The sequence below is a fragment of the Accipiter gentilis genome, chromosome 33, assembly GCF_929443795.1.
Source record: "Accipiter gentilis chromosome 33, bAccGen1.1, whole genome shotgun sequence".
Lineage (NCBI taxonomy): Eukaryota > Metazoa > Chordata > Aves > Accipitriformes > Accipitridae > Astur > Astur gentilis.
The window spans coordinates 9,654,770-9,678,851 of NC_064912.1; the positions used below are offsets into that span (position 1 = coordinate 9,654,770).

The 24,082-nt window shown below is 40.9% G+C and overlaps 3 protein-coding genes across 12 annotated transcripts in view; 1 reads left to right on the forward strand and 2 right to left on the reverse strand.

Moving 5' to 3' along the window:
- Positions 1–11,705, reverse strand: part of MYH11 (myosin heavy chain 11) — a 62,546-nt gene extending 50,841 nt beyond the window's left edge. For 2 of the 3 annotated variants that reach the window (XM_049790932.1, XM_049790931.1), the window contains exons 1-2: positions 11,535–11,704; positions 4,719–5,077 (exon numbers count right to left, since the gene is read on the reverse strand). In XM_049790932.1, the coding sequence (XP_049646889.1) occupies positions 4,719–5,060 (342 nt within the window). In that variant the 5' untranslated portion in view covers positions 5,061–5,077; positions 11,535–11,704. Of the gene's footprint in view, positions 1–4,718; positions 5,078–11,534 lie in introns of all 3 variants that reach the window. The other variant, XM_049790933.1, reaches the window with a different exon arrangement.
- A 3,554-nt stretch (positions 11,706–15,259) lies between these two features.
- CEP20 (centrosomal protein 20) lies at positions 15,260–23,061 on the reverse strand. 8 transcript variants are annotated; one of them, XM_049791404.1, is made up of 5 exons: positions 22,979–23,061; positions 22,243–22,440; positions 20,979–21,063; positions 19,976–20,118; positions 15,273–17,787 (listed from the first exon to the last, which is right to left on the reverse strand). In XM_049791404.1, exons 1-5 carry the CDS (start codon positions 23,004–23,006, stop codon positions 17,711–17,713), a joined length of 531 nt encoding a protein of 176 aa, XP_049647361.1. In that variant the 5' UTR covers positions 23,007–23,061; the 3' UTR covers positions 15,273–17,710. The 8 variants fall into 8 exon arrangements, with proteins under 8 accessions (XP_049647365.1, XP_049647366.1, XP_049647359.1 ...); XM_049791405.1 differs by having other exon boundaries at positions 15,277–17,787; positions 19,976–20,115; XM_049791408.1 differs by lacking the exon at positions 22,243–22,440 and having other exon boundaries at positions 15,260–17,787; positions 22,979–23,051.
- A 145-nt stretch (positions 23,062–23,206) lies between these two features.
- Positions 23,207–24,082, forward strand: part of ABCC1 (ATP binding cassette subfamily C member 1) — a 79,630-nt gene continuing 78,754 nt past the window's right edge. The window contains exon 1 of the transcript XR_007504556.1: positions 23,207–23,878. The gene's annotated coding sequence lies outside the window, so the exon portion shown is untranslated. The remainder of the gene's footprint in view (positions 23,879–24,082) is intronic.

The window sequence follows — 24,082 nt, forward strand, 5'->3', positions numbered from 1 at the left end:
AAGTATGTGAATTTAGTAATCTGTAGAAATACCATGATCTGATGTTAGAGCTTCTTGACTTCAGTTATTTTCAGTACATAGTGAATCACCCTTATCTGTGGTGATGTAACTACTGTAATAATACATAATATTTCTTTATACATGTATTTTCATACCAGGGTATGTCCTTGCTTAGGTAGGGGTCAAATTTTGTAAACTGAAATCCTAGGGAAGAAGCTTGGATTGATGTTAGAAGAAGGTTTTTTAAAAAAGATTATATGAACACCATATAACAATGATGATTGATGAGAGTCCTTGAAAAAAATTACTCAAGTTCCAAATAGATGTCTTAATGGAATAGTCATGCCTTTACTACATGATTATTTCTGTAAGAAATTTAAGGAAAAATGTGGTTTCTGTTTACAGCTTAATGAAGGTAGTAATATAAAAATACATACATAAACCAACAAGAATGGTAGCTACCAGCTGATAACTGTTCATCCAGGTTTTGTTAGTTGGTTGTTGAGTGGGTTTTTTGTTATTGGGGTTTTTTTGGTTTTTTTTTTTTTTTAGTTTTCCTTTATTTCAGAATATTCCAGCTATTGAACTAGAGCAGAAATAATAGTGTATGATAATAGATGGTGAGCCATATTTCATAAACAATTACTAACAGTAAGGAATTTGCAAGGGTTTTTTATTAAAAATAAAAATTTTAAAACCCCAAAATAAAAAATTACAAAGTTATGAGATTATAATTGCAGGAGTATTATGATATTTAAGCTGGCCTATGGCTGTTAGTTTTCAAACCATGCCAGTTAAAAAAACTGAAATAATGAAATTATGCTCTTTCTGACTTAGGCATAAGTGGGTTTGGATTTTTTTTTTTTTTTTTTTTTAAATTGCCACGCTGTGTGAATGAGTGCTTTGTGGTGTGCCGCTGCTGCCATGCCTTAATCTCAGGGCTGTGTCTGAGGATGGCTCAAGCTGCCTCGGTTCCCCCGTAGGAAGCACTGCAGTGCAGGACTGCAAAATGGCATCTGGGAAGCTTGGCTCTGGGCACAGGGATTTCCCTTTCCTGACCATAATAGGAAATGGCACAACACAGCCTCGGCACAGCCTGAACACTTTATATGGTATTCGGCAAACACGGCGAGAGCATCCATCAGCCTCCAGCAGCAAGGAGGAGCAGGCTGGGTGCTCCATGCTGGGCAGGAGAACTTCTGGGGTGCTGCGGGTGGTGATCAGGGCCTCTCCTACTGTTTCAGGTTGTGACTGCATCACCACAGTCTCAGGTCAGACAACAAGAAAATTAAGCTCAAGATCCTTGCCAGTTCTCAATATCTCCAGGCTAAAACTCTTGAGGTGGAAGGTAGATAATTACTGTGCCGGATTTTCATTGAAGCTGGAGTTCAGATTGAAACTCCGTGCTAATCGTGTCAAAATGAACTTTAGTGCTGTGGGGACAATACACTTGAAAAGTGACAGTTTTTATTCTAGAATGACCACCAAGGCCCTTGAGGAAAGGACAGCAAGGTCTTTTTTTTTCAGTAGAAATAGTTCTACTGTATGTACTCAACTAATCATCCCCAACCAAGTAAAATAATAGGAAAGAAAATTTCCAATGCAGGAAATTATTTAGGCCTCCCTTCCCTGAGATTTCTAGGCATTTTCCTGACTTGCCACATGCAGGGCTATTTGCACACCCAGGCATACAGTAAGATAACCTTTGAAGACCTAACTCTGAGGCACAAGAAGCAGGTTATTAAGGCAGGGCAAAAGCCTGAGCTGATGACGTTCAGGAATCCTCATTTCTAACTGGACTCTGACTGATATCATCTCTCATGTTGGGAAAGCTGACCAAGACCTCCTGGTTTCGGTGATTGTAGTTCTAGGTATCTGCTTTGCAAGGATTTGGGGAAACCGGATTAATACGTGTGATGTTTTGAAGGTAAGCAAGCCAGTTGGCTAAGCATGTGATTGGAAGTGGGTGGTTTGAAGTTTCTGTGCCTTAAATCTTTCTCCCGGGGGCACAGTCTATCCAGAGAGGGGGACCCCAGCTGTATCTCTCCCTAGACGGTTTGGAAGCAGGACGTGATTTGAAGCATCTTAAGGATAGTGTCCATAGGAGACCTCAGCTTGTGTATCCCTTGGACAGCTGCCACTGAAGGATTTTTAAGAGACTGGCACAAATACACACATCTACGTTGTAAATGACTAGGTGTGGGCAGAAGAATCCCACCTCTGGTTCCAGTATACATATATAGTTATCTGTATTTAAGAAAGCATTTTGCACTGTTAGGCGAAGACTGAATTGGTAGTGCCTATGAATGCAGGTACAAGAAACTTGATTCTACTCGCAAATCCATTGAAGGTGCGTTGCTATATTACTGATATTTATATAATAATTTTTGGTTTAATTTGCGTGTGGACTAGGCAGATTCTGTTTGTTCTGAGCAATGTGAAACATGAGCTAGTGGCAACACATTTCTTGCCCTTCTTTCTTAATTACCTGTGATGAAGGAAAAGACCAGGGTCTTTTTCCAGTCTACAGTCACTCTGTTAATTTCTGCACTGAATCTTTTTATTTAATAACATTTAATATAAATGCAAGGGACAGATTATTTGTGGGGTTTTTGGGGTTTTGGGGTTTTTTTTGTGTTTTTTTTCTAGGTAGGCTTTTTTCTTTAGCAGAATTGGGAATCCCCATTTGCATCAGTGATGCTCTAAAGGGGAAGATATTAAGGTCATGTTTTCTTTGTATGTGTGGGACTCCAAGGGAGGCAATGTAGGCATTGCATGGCAAAGCCAGGAGATGGCTGTTTACAGTTGCTTTTGCAAGTGGATGAGACTCAAATTCTGTTTAGATGCCCCCTATTTTTTTAGAAGGTATGACAGTATCTAGTAGGGCAGCACTGCGTAAGGCTGGACAGTTTTAAGCACATTTTAGTTACTGAAAATACTAATAACTTGTTGCAATGCAAGTCAAAATAATTTCTTTATAAGTATTAATTTACCACCATCTTAAAATCTAGTCTCTTGAGAAAGAAAACTTAATTTCAGATACACTTCCATTTTTGTCTCCATGAAAAATTCTTTGGTTTCTAATGGCATTATCTGCTTTTGGAAATTAATTTCCTCTTCCTGTAGAAAGTGAAAATTCCACAAAAAAATCCACAAAGTAAACATATTGGTTATCCTGGAACATCTATGCAGAGTGTTGCTGAGAACAACAACAAAGAAATAAAACCCACACATTTTATCCCACTGTTCTTCTACTGATTCTTTTTAGATCTTGCAAAAATATATAACACTTTGAGAAAAATTCTTTTACAGTAATTAATGCTGCGTGTTCTGATATAATAGTACATAGGCCCATGTGCTCACCTGCAAACTTTTAAAATCGAATAAACTCAAATACTGAAAAGATGGAAAGTCTAGCTTCTTTCAGAAATCATACTGATGTGCATTTTAGTACATTCCTGAAGGAAAGATCTTGAGGTTAGCTCTTTGAAGTTATGCATAACAATTAAATAGTTCCTTTTTGTACTATATATAACTGTCTTATTTTCTGCTTCATTTCCTACTTTCCAATTTAGCATTCCTCATATTATTAATGAGATCTCTACTCCTGCTTCTAAAACCTTGTTACTTAAGCTCTGCACTTTCTTTCACTCATGAGTGGTCTGTCATCTGTGCTGGTTTTGGCTGGGATAGAGTTAATTTTCTTCATAGTAGCTAGTACGGGATTATGTTTTGGATTTGTGCTGAAGACAGTGTTGATGATAACACAGGGATGCTTTAGTTCCTGCTGAGCCGTGCTCACACAGAGCCAAGGCCTTTTCTGCTCCTCACCCCACCCCACCAGCGAGGAGGCTAGGGGGGCATAAGGCGTTGGAGGGGACACAGCTGGGACAGCTGACCCCAACTGACCCCAGGGATATTTTAGACCACAGGACATCATGCTCAGTATATAAAGCTGGGGGAAGAAAAAGTAATGGAGGACGTTTGGAGTGATGGTGTTTGTCTTCCCAAGTAAGCGTTAGGTGTAATGGAGCCCGGCTTTCCTGGAGGTGGCTGAACACCTGCCTGCCCATGGGAAGTAGGGAATGAATTCCTTGGTTTGCTTTGGTTGTGTGCATGGCTTTTGCTTTGCTTGTTAAGATGTCTTTATCTCAATGAGTACTCTCACTTGAATTCCAGTGGGTTTATTCATTTACTCAAACATAAGGTTTTACTTGAGCACCCACCAAACCAGAACTTGTCAGCTGCATTTCAATGGGAGTTTTGCCTGAGAAATGGCTGCATGATTTGGCTTTTCCCTATGTTCTTTTTGCAAGTTGCTGGAAACTTGCTCAGGTTTGCACTGAAGTCATTCAGAAGTCCCTATAGATTTTTTTTTTTTTCTTTTCCAAACAGCAGGACTGAGGTGTTGTTCAGCTATCAGCGTTCTTACCAAGCCAACAATATCCTTTCAGAATTAGTAAGTTTGGGGGAAGAAACCTTCATGGGTTTTAATTCAGTTAAGTAAAGAAGCAATTATTAAAGAAGCAGGAAGGTCATGGGGAATAAAGTGAACTAAATACATTTTTGGTTTAGGATGCTATTACTGGTGGGTTAGTAATTGCACAGCAGTGTTACACGCAAGGACTGTATCCCTGGCAGTAGGATACACCTTGTTTGTGATGGGACATGGTTAGCATGTAATAGCAAATGCCGTGTGCATGTTTGATTCTACTTACATAAATTAAACCTGAGAAGTATCTCTCCCTTAGATTGTGCAGCACTGAAGCTTCATTGAGGCAAGTCAGCTCTGCCATGTCCTCCACTTTGGAGAACTTTGGAGGGTTCATCTTCTGGATGTCATCCTTGCTCAGTGTCACTTTCTTTCCATTTTCTGCCAGTTCAACTGTCACCTCATCCCCTTTCTCTTCCTTGATACTTGCTGCTTCAAATCCATGTTTCTCTGATGGAATCCAAACCAGTCTTTTCGCTGACCAGTCAGCCTGGGCAAGTGGGTTGTTAATGAAGTTTTTGTCCACAAAGAGGAATTTCTCGTCATCGCTGAGAGCTTTTTGAGCCATTTTGACTCAGTAGACACCTGTTGAGGAAGCAAAATATTCTGCTTTGAAGGGAGGCAAACGTGGACATGTTCCAGGCAAAACACATTTGTCAAATCTGCCATGTGGTAGATCCAAAGCACTATAGGTCCTGTGTCATATCTCATATTTCTATGCAGATACTTTTGGGTGCCAGCTTAGATACCTTAGAATATCTGTGTTCAGATTCCCATTCTTTTGTTGCTGTGTCTGAAATCACCTAAATCAAAAGCTTCATGGAACTAAACCAGATGAGGACACCTGTGCTTATTTATGTTACTGAAGATCAGAGAGAAAAGTAAGGCATAACTAATGTCTGTGCAATGAGACAGGCAGGACTACACCAAGCCTACCAGCTGAACAGCTTTCTGCAGCCTCATCTCTTGCCCATCACAGTGAACTGAATTCAGATACATACAAAATCTCTCATCACCCAAATACCGTTGGGCACATACTGAAATACTGGTGCAATAATAAAATAACTAGTAGAACTGTTCCCAAGCTATGGTCCAGAAAGGACAGAAATGAACTTTTCTTGCAAAGAACTATTTCCAATCATTCTAATACTATTTCATTTGAAGAAGAATAAGATTAAGAACAGGCCAAAAGAAAAAAACAGGAAAAAGAATTGTTATCACTACTGCTGGTAAAGGAGAAGTAATTTAGAGTTATCCCCTTTCCATGGTTCAGGCAGTAGGAGGTGATCATTTATGAAGGGTAAGTATCTACTACATGAGAGAGAGAAGAAATAAAACAAGCCTGGAAATTGCATCAGCTATTAGATACTCTGAGCCACGATGCTCAAATTGGAAGGATGATGCATCTCTGTCGTGCAGTTGTAAATGGATAAAACAGCACCTTGCAGTTGGATTTGGATAAAGCAGCCAGAAGTATCTGCTCCGTAGGTGAGAGCAACGGGAGGGGTTTGGCTGCTTTGCACTGCCTGTGAGAGGGAGGAGGCAGCTTCTTCCCTCTCTGGCCATTGCAAGTTAGGATGTAGCTGCAAGATCTGTGCTGATGATGCTGGAGCTTTCATAAGCGTTCTGCTCTGTGCTATGGGGGGGGACAGCTCTAAATGAGGAAAGGTGTGAACGGAGGACTTCTTGTGGTTTGCTACAGGGCAGGACAAGAGTGGTGCTGATCAGGAAACCTGCCATGCAGTGGAGCAGAGAGTGGAGCTGGGGACGAGCTATGGTGGGGAGCAGGGAAGAGTGTGTGCCCAAGAAAAACATCTCTAGGAGACAGAGGCTGTTTCATTTCCTTATTGAGAATGAATTTAATATTTGCAGCATTCAAACAAACATGAATCTTGAGGGAGCTTGGAGAACTGACTGTTAAAGATGTCAGCAATCGACTCATAAGCAGAATATTTGTAAAGACCAAGCTCTGTGGTATGTAACCAAATGGACACCCTGTGCTCTGGGAGTATCAGAGATTGGTTTCCAAGTATTTGTCCCTGAAGCCTTCCCACAGATTAATGTTTTTTTGCAAGGCCAGATTGTGTGAGGGGTCTGAGACAGAAGCACGGATCATGCAGAAGGTGACACAAAGCTTAAAAACAAAACTAAGATTTTAGAGGTGCCTAAGAGGGTTAGATGATCCCACTGAAATTCAGGGGAAATTAGATGCCCCAGTTCCTTAAACTCCCTTGACAATTCTCTCCTCTAAAAAAAAAGAACAGCTTTCCTCTAAAAGTAGTGGTTCTAGAGCCACCAGCCTTGCCTGGAAATCCCCAACAGGAAAATTCACCCAGGTCATCCATACACATGCAATGCGCGTGGTGGTGCGAGTGAACAGGAGGAAGACCCTAGCAGCTTGGATCTGTGCATTGCCACCGGCTTATGCGCAGTGTTCCCCGCTGTCGAGTCTCTGGAAGGGAGCTCTGTAGGATGTGTCCCTTTGCTTGCTCTCAGGGGATTCTTGGAAGAGAGCTGTGAGAGGAAACTATTTGACCTCTGTGTGGATTAAGGCAGAAAATGTTCCCTCCTTGCCAAGAGGGCTGGTAGAGGCACACAGTTCCAATAATGGAGATGGTATTCTCTCCAGCTGAGTTTTCCAGCTGGCGCCCGCAGGGTGAAGCCTGCGGACAGAGGAGCGAAGGGAGCAGGGAGCGCTGCCCCATCGCCAGGGCTGCGGCTCTAGGAGCATGGGGCTGGGGCAGCAGCAGGAGCCTGCTATGGCCTCTCTCCTCCTACTGCAGCAGCAATGGCCAAGGTCCATTCTCTGCCCTGCTGCCACAGCAGCATGGGAGGAACTGCAGCGGCAACGGAGTGGGAGGATTTCAGCCCATCCTAGGCCCAGAAGAGTCCTGTATGGTCATCCTGAAGCATCAGAAAGGTTATGTTGTGCTGCCTGTGACTAAGTGCCAAGTGACAGCACATTCAAATCAATAGGAATTTGGTATTGCTGTCAGAAATGCCAAAAATTAGACTGAACTGCGGAGCTGAGTTTCACAGAGTCAAATCCTGCTACTTTGAGGCTGCCCACAACCAATGATGGTGGGAATCAAACTGCTGAATCATCCTGACCATCTACCTCAAAAACTCAGTTGAAGACAAAACTGTTGGCCTGCTACAAAGCATGTCACCAGGGGGATGACCCAAAAGTGTTTTGCTGTTTTGTTGACCTTTGTTCCTTTTCTTGTTACATGCTAAGTCAAAAAGATCTTTGACAGATTACAGCATGAAATGGAGAGCTGGTCTGTCTGTATTCTACTATGTTCTCCTACTTTTTCATGCACGTAAAACTTTCTGCACCTTGTTATTTAAATACAGTCTTTTTGAAAGTGAGATGAGGTTGGAAGGTATGAGAGGTTGGCATGAACTGCAGAGCTTGGAAATACAGGTTTTTATGCCCTAGATCCAAGCACTATGTTTGACTAGTTTAAACATGGTAAGAATAGACCCCTTACAAGAAATAGGGAGTAGTCAGTCCGAGCTGGATCTTATCACAGCTCTGAAACACTATGAGGAGGAAACATGGATTTGTGTAAAAAGAACTTTTCATGATTGATCCTCTGGAAACTGAGGATAAAGTTTGAGTAGCAGCTGAGCACCACTATAGTAAAAAATGAAATGCAGTTATGAAGTGTGGATTAATGAATATTAATAGTTCAACAGATTAATGAATAATAATTAATGCATATTAACAACAAAGGAAGGTTTCTGAATGGAAGGGGTAGAAGACGAGCTCCACAAACTCAACTAAATTTGTCATAGTGTGGTGCTGTGCACTGAACTAATGAACTGCTGAAGCTTTCTGATTAATAACTGGCAGTAAACCTTCTGGTCCCTCTCTGATCGAGACTGAACTGCACTGGTCCAGCCTATGATTGATACTGGGGGGAATGGGCCAAGGGGAAAGATTCATTACTGCCCATTGAGAACATTCCCTGAGAAGGCAAAATTTACCCCTTAGCCAGTTCCTGGATTTCGTCTGTAGGGCTAGCTGAGAGAAACAGAGACCAATATCTTTTCTGTGCGAGAGGTGGTAAGAGGTTCTCATCCTTTCCTTTAGGTGGATGATAGCCCAAATCATGTGCAAGAGTAAATACTTTTATACTCGGAGGTGAGCTATCCTGAGGAAGGGAGGAGGAAAAGGGAGGAAAAGCAATCACAAAAATACTACTGATATGAAGTTTCTTGCCTTAGAAATGTGCCAAATCACACCAAACTGAATCCATTATACTTGTCTAAACACAAAATATGCACATAGACATGGGTACGCATACTTCCACAGCTTACTTTCTATTCTTTCTTCTGCTGTCCCACTGCAGATATACCTAGCTGACCTTCACTGCCTTTTCCATTATCATGTCAGTGACAGAAGTTGAATACTGTCTTTACAATCAGTTTATCCTAAGTATATTATTCCAAGGACAAAGTATAAATATTTCCAGGAAGTGCACATTAATGACAAGGTTATTGGCCAAGCAGAATTGCCTTCTGGGTCAGAGCTTAGAGGGACTCCTTTTCTCCTAATGAGAAGATAAGAATACTTCTCCCTTCCTCTGCAGGATGTGCACGTCAGTATAAAAGCTTATCACAGCCGTACAGGGAATAATTATTAGAACAGAGGAATACATAACCAAGTATGTGAATTATAAGTAGTTTCTGAAGGAAGAGTGTAGCAGTAACCTGCTGCTTGACTCAAACTGCATTTCTTAGGCTACAGTAGTTCTTGACTATGTTCTTTCCAGGTTGCTTATCTTTTACTTTTCCAGTACTTAACTGAATTACCCAACTGAGCATTGCTTGAAAAAAAGAAAATCTAGGGGTGAATCCTAATCTTGTGATCTTCATTTGGGAACTGGTTCCCCAGCACAGTTAGCTTTGTCATGAGCACTGCTACCAATCCCTTCTGGCCTTTCACTTCTCCCCCCTGGTCACTGGGACCACCACTCAAATTCTTACTCTCATGGACATTTTAATGTGAACATGGAGGTATCATCAGTACTAGTTTATGGATGTTCAATCATGGAAGAGGAAAAGTCTGTATTTTAAGAACACTTTCAGTAATTTCACAGGCTGGTTTTTTGTTTTGTTGTTTTTATTTTAATGCATTCTCCATGTACTTTAATCAAATTGTCTCTAAGTTCCTTGGTCTCCTATCAGGTCTTCTCATGTTGGTTAATGCAAGTTACTATATAACTCTGATTAAACACTTGATAGCTCTTTTAATACTCCAAAGAAATTGGCCCGGGTTATTACCTGTATTATAAACTGTAAAGATCAAAAAAGAAGGAAAGAATACCTGAATTGCATCATGTGGGGATAGATTCCCTTTTTCTGGAAAAGACCAGCTATTTCACATACCCCCAAATGTTATTCTGTTAAGTAAATCAGATTCTGCATGTTCATTAGAATGCATAAATAATCCATATTTTAACTGGACTTTGCACAAGTTGGAAAGCTATCTCTAGCTCTTGGCTTCTTCTAAAATTAACATACTTAAAAGAAAAGCCAACAGATTTGCAACTAATAAGTCTCAGTGAATTATAAAGAGTCAGGATCCTCTGCATACATCTATGCATGCTACCATATATGGTGATGTTCTTCTCAATACAAGCTGTTCCACAAAAATGTGATGATAAAAAATTCAAAACAAATACCTTTTAGGGACTAGCGTGTCAATTGCAAATGAGACAATAAAAATCATTGTTTACATCCAGGCAAATACAGCCAGAGGAGTATCATGTGCTAAACTAAAGTGACTACTTGATTAAGTGCTTTCCTCTCAGGGAGTTCAGTGTTTTAGCCTCTGTATAAGTGGCTGGAGGGAACTGTGAACTTCAGGAGTTCAGCAAGTCAGTCTTGTCCAGAGAGTCTTGTTGCAAACTGCCTGTCAGGGCAAAGCTTTGAGGGAAGGAGAAGGTGGACTTGTTTTTAAACAAGTGTATTTTAGAAAAGGTTTTACTGAGACATATGTGTTAGATAATACTAACAAACCTTCTGATTTCCCTTATATTTAAAGTATCTCGTATTGCTTCTTAATTATGCACGGATATATGCCTCTCATACAGATCCACATTTTTATAGGTGTGCATGCACACATACACACAAACACACGTATATATGTGTGTGAGTGCAAGAAGCCAGTGAACTTCTGGGATGACACTGAAGCTCCTTTCTATACTGCCATCTACTGTCGTCTTAATTTACTCACGGTATTTTGTTAAAAGTTTGTTGCTTTATTTTCCCTTATAAAAAAAGGCATGCCACATTCAAAATTACTTGAATTAGCGTAGTTAAGCAAAACTAATCCGATAATTCACTGAAACTTTATTCCCAACATATTAAAAACATATATATGTGATGCTAAGGCATTTTTGTAAAAAAGTTTCCATTTCTTCTTCTAATTTTTAAGCATTTGTCCTGTTTAAAGAATGACTGACAAACTATTTTATTTGGTTATACTTTCTTTAAACAGCCTGCGAAGTGCACTAAGTTCCTTTATTAGGACTGAAAAACTAGAAATACTTAAAGAAGATCAGTAGCTCAGGCTACCAGGTTTCTTCATTACTGAATGCAGAGGTGATGGTTAATTGCAGTGGGTACCTGCCACCATCCGGCAGCGTGCAGCACCCTGCGGGCTGTGCTGCTGCGGGCTTGGAGCGCAACTCGTGCTCTGCAGTCAGCATCTTTAAGGCTCGATTCAGCAAGAGCAGTGTTAGAAGTGACTAAGGAACAGGCTAGAATATCTGTGCATGCTTTCAAACGTGCATGGTCTCTAATGCATTTTAAACAAAATTCGATCAGAAATACACAAATCAGGATAAGCCATTTGAGCTTGTACGATAGGTCCGTTCCCATTTCTAATTCGTATGCTATCTGCAGGTTAATTCACTGAACGTGTTTGCAAAGTAGCATAATAGTTAGATTGCCAAACCGCTCCATCCCAAAGCGCAGCGAGCCCCCATCCCCATCCCCAGCATTGATCTCGGGCCCCTGTGGTACTTACAGGTGTCCAATTAGGGGAGCAGAGAGTGAATTGGGGAGTCGGGAACCTGTACAGCCACCAGCTGGGACAGTCCAAGTCCTCACTGTCTTTGCAGCCTCCCTATATAGAGGAGGAGAATCTTGTCAATGGGGAGGGGCCCTGGAAACCACGTCCTGCTGGAAAATCCTCTTGCTACCTGGATTAAAGAAGATAGACTGAGCCAAGGACCTCATTCCCAGCAGGGCCTAACCCTGGGCTGGTGCCCCTGCCCCGAGCCAGTCTTTAGGGAAGTGGGCTGGTTTTGGCTTTTGGAAAGCTGTGGAAGGGGTGCCCCTAACTCACAAGTTCAGAGGTTTTGCTTTTTCCTAGGGTTTAACTGTTTGGCCAGAGAGATGGGCCTTTAACTCCTTCCTGCCTCGGCAGCATCCTCGCCCCTTGTGGCCCCCTGTCTAGAAGGACAAAGCCAGGTCACAGTCCCGCGTGGCACAGGACGTTTCCCACCCACCGTCAGCATGTTTTCTTGCAGCTAAGATAAGTCCCCAACTTCAGGGGTTGCTTGGGAGAGGAGGGTTATTCCTATCACAGCAGGGATGAGTGGGTGGAGGTTGCTCTGGATCTCCATGTGTTTGTGTGACATTTGGAGCCTGGAGCTGGTTTGAGTCTCCTTTGCCCCCAGAGAACAAGAGGGCTGTTTCCCACCTCCCCAGTGGGTTTGCCAAAGTTTCTCCTGTGATCTGCTGCACAGCTCAGCTCTTGAGAAAGGACTGTAAATACTTTTTCATATATAAGAAATACCTCCCTCTGCCCATAAAAGGAAGAAGAGAAGTGATAAATAGCTGAGGGGGAACAGTCCCTGGGATGCAGTGGAAAGAACGGGCAGCAGGCACCATGCGCTGGCAGGGAGATGAGGACGGGGCATGGGGAGCCAGACCTGCAGGGGTTAGGGAGTGATCTGGTCCTCGTCAAACCTCGCTTATACCCCCAAACCTTCAGTCCCCAGCTGTCCCTCCTCCCTCCCCCGTTAGTATCCGACAGCCTTGTGCAGCAAGACCTGTGGATGGAGACATCCCAAAAAGGGAAAGCTAGGATCCTCCAGGAATTCCCATCAACGTGCCAAATACAAAATACCGAAACAACCCCCTCTCAGCAACAGACTAAATATGGTGTATAACCAAAGGATCAGAGCACAGTCCTGGGTGAAATAATTTCTCTTGACGTTAACAGCTCTTTCTACTCTGGAAAATAAACCCTCCTGGGGAAGATGGATGAGGCTCATATTGGTCTCGGCATCCTAAAAAAATACCTATGAGAGGCTGGGCTGAAAACCTCTGCTGTCACTCAGTCAAAGTACCAGCACTTGCAGGTGCAACAGACCTGTAGCCCCTTCTTCTAGCTCTTGCCGGTGGTGAACAAATTTGGGCAAAGAGGAGAGGGGGGCAGAGCATGGGGTTTTTTTCCCTGTGACATTTCAGAAGTATCCGATACGGACTCATGTTCAGGCCTTAGCTGGAGACGACCAGCTTTGCCAAGTCGCACGGCCCCAGCAGTTGCAGCCTGTCCTTCCAGATGGAGGGTCAGCGTCTGCTTGAGGTGTGGGGCTGCTGCGCAGGCATGCAAAGCCCTCCCAGGACCCGAAAGGCAGCAGTGTCATATCAGACATGTGCATGTGTGACTGTGTTGGAGCAAAGCCAGGGGAAATGATCGCCAAGATGTAAATCCAAGAAATTTGCCCTTGTTAGCAGAAAGTTCCTCACAGGGTAGTTCACCCTATTTTTTTTTTTTTTTTTTCAGTTTCTCAGTTGCAAACATAGCTTTTAAATAGGAGTATAATGAATATAAAATAATGAAATGCAAGGGGATCCTCTGAAAAGTATGATCATTTTAACATTCATCAAAGTTACCCTGAGGAGTTGCTTTTAAACCCATGCAGCTGTTTCATAAAACCAGACACATTTTAATAGTAGCTTAAAAAGGAATGGAAATTACTCTGGCTGGTCTGCAAACCACTGCATGTGCATATGCAGGCTTGCTGCCTGAATAGCATGTTTAACAGAGGCAGTGGTGGAGGGTGATATATGATGTGACATTAAACGGAGCTTTAAAGTCCAAAAAGTATTACTGCTGGGACTGAGACAGTTGCACTCTCAAGCCATGTGGGGTAGGAACTGCTAAGTGTAAGCATGGCTTCCAACCTTCACTTAAAAGTTAACATAAGAATATACCAATATAATAGCCTGGTTGGACTTTCCTAAATGTTGTGGTATTTTTTTTTAAACCAACGTTGCCTCAGAATGAAAGCTGCCTTTGTGACAACAAAAAAGCTTTATTCGATCTCCTCCCCCTGCAATTTTTTTATTTAATTACTTTTCTAGAAAAAAATAAAGTGTGGATCAGCCTGCCCTTAAAATATCTCCTTGCTGACTTTGCACTGTAAATATTGTACTTGAAAACAACAAAAAAAGAGGACTCAAGAAGGAAAGAAACTTTCAACTGCCTTACCACAGTGTAACCTGAATACAATGGAGGGAAAAAAAGAAAAGCACTGATGGTGATGTTAGTTTGTTAAACAATGTGTGTCAGATAAGCGATATTTTTGTTTAAAAAATGTTTTTACCTAACTTTACCAACCCTGTTTCTCTACACTGACATATGTAATTGGAACTGACAAGCGTACTGGTGGGTTACCACCTGTGTTGAGCTGTGCTTTTGCAACAGGAGGGACAGTCTGTGTCCAAACTAGAACTATTAATCACCAGAGTAGTCTGACAAGGTTGAATAGTCACTAACAGCTTAATACTAAGCTTTGTGCTTAATGCTGGCTGCAGGTCAAGTGAAGTATATGAAGCACACAGGTCAATTCTGAATCCGTTGGATACCAGCTGCTACTGAAAGGTTGTCTTTCCAAGTGTGAACAAATATTTCAGGGTTTTTTTTCCTAAACATAATCACCCAATGATAATCACTCCTCCGGAAAACTGATCAACTGACACTGAGATTCAGCTTGATACAAAGGGTGCTCAGGAAGGAAAGCGTAACCGACTCCTTGGAGCATGTTGATAAAGCTTAGAAAAAAATTTCCCCTGCGCATGACGGGAAACTAATACCTCTGAAACAGCACTGATGCTGTGGAGTCCGTAAACATAGTTTCCTCTGATTCTAGGGGAGAGCAAAAATTTGGTTTTAAGGATTTTTTTAATTTATTTTTTTTTTTAACTTGTGGATTAAATTCGTCCAAAGTGCTTTCCACATCTGATATCCACACCAAACTTCACTGGCTCCTTGCCACCTTCACTTGCGATATCACACTTCGACAAAGAACAGCCTCTTTTAACATAATTCCCACTGTAACAGTCTCAGTTACAGTGTTCTATCTCCAATAAAATTCAGGAATGTATTTTGCTCATTAAAACTCCCAAACTTCTAAATGCCGCCTTCCCCCCCCCCCCCCCCATTTTCTGATGCCAGTAGAACGAATAAGGGCAGTTAATGGAAGACATCACAGTCTGTAATTAAGCTAGAAGGAGCTGCTTAAACAATTTGAGAAAATAACTTCTGTGCATGCTCATCTAGGTGGCAATTTCATCTACAACCTGAACCTGTGATTCTAGGATTGTGAATTATTTTCATCTAAATACTGACCTCACTTAGCTTAAACTTTTAAGGAATTATTTTTTGGAAGGTGCAGCCATATTGTACAGGCTTTGCAATTCCTCTTCATCTGTTAACAAGTAAGGGAGCCTGACATTCATAGGACTTGCTACATGTCTGCATCTTGAAAGATGCTCTCCTATTTCATGTACCGTCAGGATAAATGCTAGACCATTAATAATGTGATTAGACCAGTGTATTTTCATAGACGTATTTCAAAGCTTTGTTGTACAAATAAATATCACTGAAAATACACTTTACTCTGATTTTGCTTGTGCAGCAACCATACTTCGAAACAAGAGATTGTTCCCAAACCCCTAATCTGTACTGCGAGGGTAATGGAGAATTAGGTGAAATGCATGTTGCACCAAGAGCAAACGGGCCAGCTCCCACTCACCGACCCAGCACAGGATCCTGACAATGACCTGAAGCTGCAATCCCCAAAGAAAATAGTCCCAAGATTCCCTCTGTCTTAAATGTTTTTCTTCTCCGACTTCAGATACACACCTTTATCTCAAAGCTCAGTGAAGGATACCCCTGTAACTGCCTCTGCTTTCATGGCTATGGAGACCTTGAGCCTGCGGAGCTGTGTGCTTAAGAAAGGGCAAGTACCAAACATCCATTTTGCCTTCTTCAACCAGAACAAAAATTGAATTTAAATTCTACCACTAAAAAATCCATTTCCCAGGGAGCTCCATGGCACCTGGCCAGCTTCTATATGATCTATGGCAGGAAGGCAGAAAGCAAATGCAATGGCTTTAGTTATACTGGAAGATAAGCATAGCATAGAAGGTTAGAGCTTCTATGTTTCCCAGGGTCTTTTTTCCTTGCTCTTGAGAAGACAATTCAGATTCCAAATATACATTAACAATTTGACCCACTGGTTTATGGAGAAACAGTGGCCTAGGATTTAACCTCTGGAAAACCAAAGTTAAAAATTCAGGGATTTCTGTGACCAGAGCAATCATATCTGCACTGTTCAAAAGTTCATTTTTGCAACTTTCCATAGAGGTACTTTAAGCTCATTCCAAAATGAAGGTAATTTGCAAAAAACAGCTTAGAAGACCATTTTTCTACTATATTTTTAGACAGAGAACTTGAGAGAGACTGGTGGTAGTTTTTACGTGGACAGCTCTTCAGCAAAGTAGTTGAACCTGACGGTGGTGTTAATACAGAGCAAACAGTGAGGGCATACAGAGATAAATTTGCTTGCTTGACGAAATGGTCAATTCTAATTGATGCAAAGCTACAAAACACTGAAAAGATGGATTTGACGGAGGTATGTTTGCAAACACATGTCCTCCCCTCTTGGAAACAGTCCCGAGATACTTATAAATCAGCAAATGGGGAGCTGGCAGCATTGCCAGTCACACGGAGGGGATGAACTACTTGCTGAGGCTTCAAATGGATAAATGCGACTTCTCATTTCAACTCATAACCGTTCTCTGCAATTTCACATTAGAGGCTAGGCTGTCTACCAAAATAAAAAAATAGCTGTAATCCTAACTGGGCCAAATCAAGATAAAGGCAAAACTTTGCAGTCTGTACAACTCAGGGTCCTTTCACTTAAATTCACACACTGCATATCTCCTCCTCTCTTTTTTCCCCACTTACTGTACCACTTATCTAACAATTAAGATTTTTAAGAACGCAACCCTAAAAACTTATTTACACAAAACTCCTCTCAATACCACTGGAAACACTTATATTTATACATTTTGTTAAAATTAGTAGAGAAAAATAGCTAACCTATTATTTTTTATGTAGCCCTGTAAGTTTGGCTTTTAAAACAAATTACCATTTCTAAACATGTAAATACCTCAGCTAAAAAAAGTTCTGGGAATCAGTAATCCACTATCAACTTTATTTTTAGCTTTGCCTGACTTTGAGTTTCATGTCATTTGGGGAAAAAACCAGAAGCTTCTCCCCTCCCATATACTCAGCGTTACACCGTACAATTTATAGCAACTCCAGATGGAAAAGACTTACCCTCATTTGTTTGCTGGCATGAAGATAAATATAGTCATTTCCGGAGAATTAAAAACAACTATTCCTCTAAAGCACTTTACTTTTCTATTCAAATTTATTTTCCCATACTTATCTGAAAGTAGCAACAGCTTCTTTTTAAAGAAGAATGATTAAAATACTTAGTTTGAACACTTTCAAAATACCATGCAGAATACTGGAAAATTTTACTCAGCAACAAAGGAAAGACGCACAAAGACATAACACAATAAAGAAACTGCAGAAATTATCTTATCTGATAAATTTTTATAAAGTAAAACCAGTATTTTTAGGCCCAATTCTAGACACAGGCTTCACTAATCTGACTTCATATGCAGTTTTCCTTCTATTGGCACTGGAAGAAGACAGCCTTTGCTAATATTTTTTTCATTGACAGTAAGTATGACCCTGTCCATCCTGTCTTATGGATAGATCTAACAAGGTGAAATGGTCCCACTGGACATACTGGGGAAATTTATGCAAAGAAGAATTTAATAAATTAACTCTTGCAGAACTTTACATGAGAAATTAGCATATGAAAGACCTCATCTGTTTATACTTTGTAAAACGAGGGGCTCTTCGATGCTCATGCCAGCCATCCTTCCTGGTTCTGGAATTCTATCTGAAAATGAAACACACACATAAATATTTTCACACACCTGTAAATCCAAAGGTATAAGTTTTATTTTCTACTATTATCAACTTTGACACAGAATATCATCATAGGAAATGGGCAATTTTACAAATATATTTTCCCAGGCAACTGTATAAGATAAGAGCTTTTTGCATTACTAAAGATTCAACTCAGCTATAGTGAATGAACTAACAGAAACACCATGTTCCACATGTTTTATCAGGATTCCCGGTCTGCATACCAGTTTACTGGAATATTCATTCAACTAAATAAGATAATTTCTAATGTGAAAAGCAAGTTACATGTTAAAATAAAATATGAGACTTGGAGGGTTAAGTTTATGAATGGACTTGATTACCTTAATACGCAGCCTAATTAAAATAGCTAGATAACTAGTATTGTAAACCCAGTGCCTTTAAGTCTCCACTAACATATTCCACAAACACATGCAGAAAGTAATTTCAGACTATAGTTACCTAAAGGTTAAAAGCCTTAAAACTGTTGTATTTTTGTTTAGTTCAAAAAGCAATGTGCTATCATGTCTTATGATTAATCCTGAGTTTTGTAACTAACTCTAAACAATTAAATCCCCATGTGAAACTATATTGGAGTCAACAGGGGAAGGTGACCCTGCACAGAGTCAATTTCAGAACTATACACTGAATTTGTTCTTAAAAATGGAGAAATTTCTGATAGGAATAATTATTTTCTAACAAAGAGATCATGTATAGTAGTTTTGGTATTGCAATTTTATTTCTTCAGCCCCCTCTTCTGGCAAAAGGGGAACAACATTGTCTCAACGAATTAACTGTTACAAGTGTTTAGTACCTCTCTCACACTTTTTTGATGTTACTAATATCACAGGCCTCATATTTTTCAAATTTTTGGATACAAAAGAAATAGGTAATAGTACTAAATTCTCACAATAGAAAGTGAAGTAATATGCCAAGCAGACTCTTTGAAGGAAAAAACTGGACCAATGATCATTGTGTTAGTTACATTGAATTGTAACCAGGCAAATAGCAGACCAGAAAGGGAAACTAAGATTTAACAGTGTTCTACTATAGAGCAATGAACTTGGAGCTTAAGCTTCTGCAGTCAATGGGATGTGAATTATATCCTCAGAAAAGGTTTATGCTCATATACAAAATTACAAATTATACAGCTAAAGAGTTAAGAACTTCCTATAGAAATTAGAAATTAGGTAAATTAGACCAGATGAGAAACAAAGAGAAAGGCTCACTATTTAAAATACTTTACTGAGAATGTAGGTTAAATTCCTCTATTAAGTTGCCAATGTAATAAGACTATCTCTAGCTGACCTGTTCCAGATTTGTAATAGTGTAAGGGATTATGATTTGGCCAGTTTAACTTTTAGGAAAATGGTAAAGCAATCTGGTGGATGACGTCTCTGATACTGAGAATTGGGATACTAGTATTTTCTGGTCTTTACCAGTAACTGCAGACCAGCAAAACTAATTAGAATAGCACAGCTGTCCAATTTAAATGAGTTTTCAGTTTTTAACAGTCCAAAAGCCTTCAGAGAAAAAAAGTAAACAATTGGGATTTTTCCCCTTCCCTCTAAAAACTACCAAGTAGCTACAGCTACCACAAGGTAACAGGAGCTTCACAGTACCTTGCACTGTTGAGAAATTATATAAATTTGGCTGTCTGCAATTTAAAAAAATGTCTGCTTTATAAATAAAATACATTCCCATATAAAAGAAAAAGTTCTACTGCTGACACATTTGAAGGCCAGTCAAGCACTTCTGAGAGCAATCAGATTTGTATGCTGCCACATTAGCATACTGGCAGAGAGAAGCAGGCCTAAGGGTTGGTGTAAGTTGGTCACATATTTAAACAAAGGCACATATACAGATTGTTTTAGAAATCATGGGTGTGTCTTTCTTCAGTTGGATATAGTAGGTCCTTTCTTGAATACATGAGCAAAAGGTATGGTCAGGTCACACAGCTTAATGGTATTTTTGAGGTATAAACACTGTTCCACTGAAGAATTTTTCTTACAAAAGAGGTGTCAGCTCAAAGCATGCCTTGCACAGAGAAGGAGGTACACTGTGTCCATCTGCATATTTATGCTATTATAAGCATACGTATCATATAGAAAATCTAGTCACAGATAAAACTTCTGCAAAAATGACCCCATAGCCACACCCACCTTTTTGATTCCTCTCAGTAGGTGGTTTGCCAAGGTTCTGCTTTGGATAATTCAGCAAAGACACTTTTGGAAGGGTATTCTGGGTACTTTCTTCTTTAACACCATGTAAGAAATGAGAGATAATTCCATACAAGAGAGGTCTGCTTAGGAGAGAAATGACCAAACCAGTCTATGAAGTCTATGAAATACTGAGCATTAAAAACCCACCCTTTCCTCAGAACTTCTGAGACCTTAGTGTTTACTTCTAGAATATGTGCAGATGTCTTTAATTATTTAAAATACATTATGCTAAGTGTTATTATAAAAATAAGCACAGACCTAAGCCCACCTTGAACACTAACACTCTCCTAAAGAACTCGCACTAAGAGACACTCTCAACTAAGCTCCAGATCCCCTGTAGGTAAAGAACCAGCACATGCTTAGCACAGGAACACAGACCCACAGTCTCACTCGTGCAGTACGAAGGATCAGCTTCGGCTGGACTATAGCCCAGTCCACTACTGCACAACCCAAACTTGATTCTTCCTTGGCACCTGACAGATTCTGACAGCACAAGCTACAGAGAACACCAAACGTGTTTAAACCTGCTTCAGTATCCTAGCTCATTAATACAGTCATACAGAACCATTGTGAATTTGTATCTAATCTCAAAGTACAATAATCTTTTTATTGCTCTACAAAGCAACTCACTGATATGCAAAGAGCACATCTGTTTTCTACTTCTGACTGTAGGGAAGACTGTACTGGTAAGACTTGTGTTTTGGTGTGCAACTACACTATATGGAGAATGCTATAGAGTTGGCAGAATTAAATGTTAGTTTTGAGTATGGTTGAAAATGGCCCCATGTTTGCCATTGTGAGTTTTAATCCAGCATGTCAAAGCAGCCCTGTGATCTAGTCCTATTTCAACTGGTAAGAACATTTATATGTGATTTACAGTAACACTAAAGAGAAAAATATATGCAGAACAGAATACACTGTGGATTCCCAAATCACTCCTTACACTGATTTTCCATTTGCATCTTCGACTATGTTCAGTTCTTTGGCAAGAAACTGTCTATCCAAGGGCACTTCAGGCTGGCCAGATTCTGGAAAAGAGATTTTCCCAAAATTCTTAAGACTGTTAAGAAAAATATCAATTAACTTTTAAAGACTGTTCAGGAGACTTCAAAAGAGAATGAGAGCACACACCTCCCTTTTAGACTATCAATATCTAATACTGTAATTCCAGGGAACTCACTTAAAACACTAATGCTTCATACTCATATAATTTACAATAGCATATTATAATTTTTATCTTCACTCTAAAGGAATCTAATAAAAATATTAAAGAAGTCTTACAATATAAAGATAAATTAATCAGGCAAACAACTCTTTCTCTAAAGAAGTACTGTTATCAAACAGATTCCATATGTTAACTACTATACGGACTGTCTCCATTCCCTCTTCTTGAGATGAACCTTTCCACCTGTAATTTTAATAGAGTGAAAAATTATTAAATAGAAAACGTATTTACTGTATCTAAGCACAACTACAGAACTTCACATTTCAAATACAAATTAGCAACAGCTGCAAAAATAAGTGCTGTACCATATAAATTATGGCTACCACTTAGATATTGTAGTCTAAACAGCTCTCAAATATTAGTACTTTAGCACAGTAAGTAACAGTAATACTTAACTACAGTTGTTAAAAAATATGGAACTTCTTCATATTCTTTTTTGTTATTTAAGCTGAGGACATCTAACCGCATTTCTGATACAGTCTAGATGCATGAATTTCCAGAATTGCTGTAATTTAGACTATCAACTGCTTTATGTACATATTACTTTAGTTTAAATTATTCCTCAAAGAAATTTTATTCATTTGTAGGATTTCTATTTTTCTATTTTACCCAAATGCCAATGAGAAAAAAAAAAAGGATATATGCTTTAAAAATATTGTTAGCCATTTTCCAAAACAAAAGCAGATATTTCAAGAAAGGTATTTTGATTTTGCAGGCTGCTAGCAAGTTTTCTTGCTCTTACATCAACTGCTCTGTCAAAGCATTTACCTCAAGGATAAGAAGCAAAGGGTAAGTTTTCTTGATTTGGCTTAATGCTGCAAGTAAAGCTGTGGAGAGAGTGTTAGTATCTTATTTATTTCCAAGGGAAGACAAGATTGTGCAGCTTGGTCCCACTTATTAATTTCATAGTATCAGCGGAATTACTCAACCAAACAGTAAATTTCTATTAATAGTGATGACAACAGGAATTCAGTCCCAATACCTGCAGTTAAAACAGATGCTGCGTATTTATATTTGTTATATTCCAGGTATTCACGAATTAGTTCGTTAATTAAGAGATTTTCATGAGACAGTGGTGGCCGTGGTTCACTTTGGTCATCCAGTGCATTAAAAACTTCAGCTCTGATCCTTGCTTTTATTTGCCCAAGAGCACCTCTTTTTTCCAGTGTGTCCTTTAAAACTATTACCATAAAAAGATCTGTTAATATAAAGCCAAACATACTCAAGCAGCATTTATCATTGACAATATAATTTCGGCATATTCACTGTGAAACGAAGATAAGATATCTGCACCTGTGCATATGCCAGTAGGTGACAACAGTAGGAATGTTACAGATATAACTGTGACTCCTTTGAAGGCTTAGTTTTTAACTTTTTTTTTAGTAGGAAACATACGTTCTAGCAAGTTCTCCCATCTAGACGTGGGATGTTACTGCACCAAGATGTATTTAACGAGTGAGCACCAGACCAAGGTAAGTAACAAAGGCAGCCCGCCTGGGTGGTGGAGGCTTAGGAACCTTTCTCCTGCGGCTCCCCTACGGGCGGCGCGGGAGCCGGCGGCCCCCATTAGCGCCCGCGGGTACTACGAGAGTCAACGGGCCGCCGGGGGTCTGAGGAAAGTCCGGCTGCACGCCCTCTCGGTGGTCCGAAGTGCCGCCTCCGCCTCCACCGCTCCCCGGAGCTCCCCGCCCCCGCCGACACCCCTCGGCCCCCGCCACCTGCTTTGAGCTCCGCTACCGTCGCCATCACCCAACCGCCGCGCCAAGGACCCGGATGCGACAGCCCGGCGGCGGCAGGCGGCCAAGGCGCAGGCGCAGTACTGGCAGGCGGGAGCCGGCGCCTGCTGGCCCCGCCTCTCGGCGCGCGCCAGCCAATCGAACGGCGCCGGCGGGCGGTGCGTGCGGTTCGAACGCGGGAGGGCGCGCTCCCCGCGGCTCGCGGGCGGGGCCGCCGGCTCCCTGAGGCGGAGGTGGAGGTCCTCGCCTGAGGGGACGGGGGGGCAGCCGGGGTCGCCCTGCGCAGGGAGCGACTCCCCAGCCCGGGGGCGATCCCCTGTGCTGCCAGGATGTCCGCTGGCAAGGTCAAGCCGGGATAAAATAATTAGTAGTGCCTGCGTGGCTCACGTGGAGTTACCGTTCGGTATCCTGCCTGTGCCTGCCCGTGGTTCAGTCCTGTCAGCTGTGGAGGGGGGAAACGGACGGCGCTCCAGGGTTGCTGTGCTTTCTCTCCTCTCTAATTTCAAAGTCTGTCAATGTGCTTTATTGCGGGGGGGGGGGAAGGAAAAAAGGAAATATGGAAAATGAGCGAGAGTTTCTCCCTGATGTGTAGCAGAGGAGTTTTGTACTGAGAACCTGAAAGGTGAACTTTTAATTAAAAGGACTCGCCAAAGATGAGCTTTTAATTAAAAGGACTTGCCAAAATGTAACCGTATACTGGGTGTTTTGCAAGTCTGTGAGGATCCCTGGTGTGTTTGCAGGCATGCGAGTGTGCTTCATGTTTCTGGGATGAGTCGACAGTGTTTATTTTGTGAATGTATTAAGTATTTCCCAAAGGAAGTTCAGCCAAGGTGGATTTGTCATGGTCCAGATGGAGCAACCTGCTTGGGCCTGAAGGAAAATGTGAGTCGTCTTAAGCAGTAAACCACTTATGGCCCTGAAGTGTGGGGTGGGGTTTTTTTGCTTGGATTTTTTTGTTTGGGTTTTTTACATTTCCTCTCAAAGCAAACATTTATAATATGCGCTTCCAAAGAATCTCTGGCAGGAGGCAATAAATAAAACTCAGGAAAAACAAATCTTTAGAAGTAATGGTGAAGTTAATCCCCT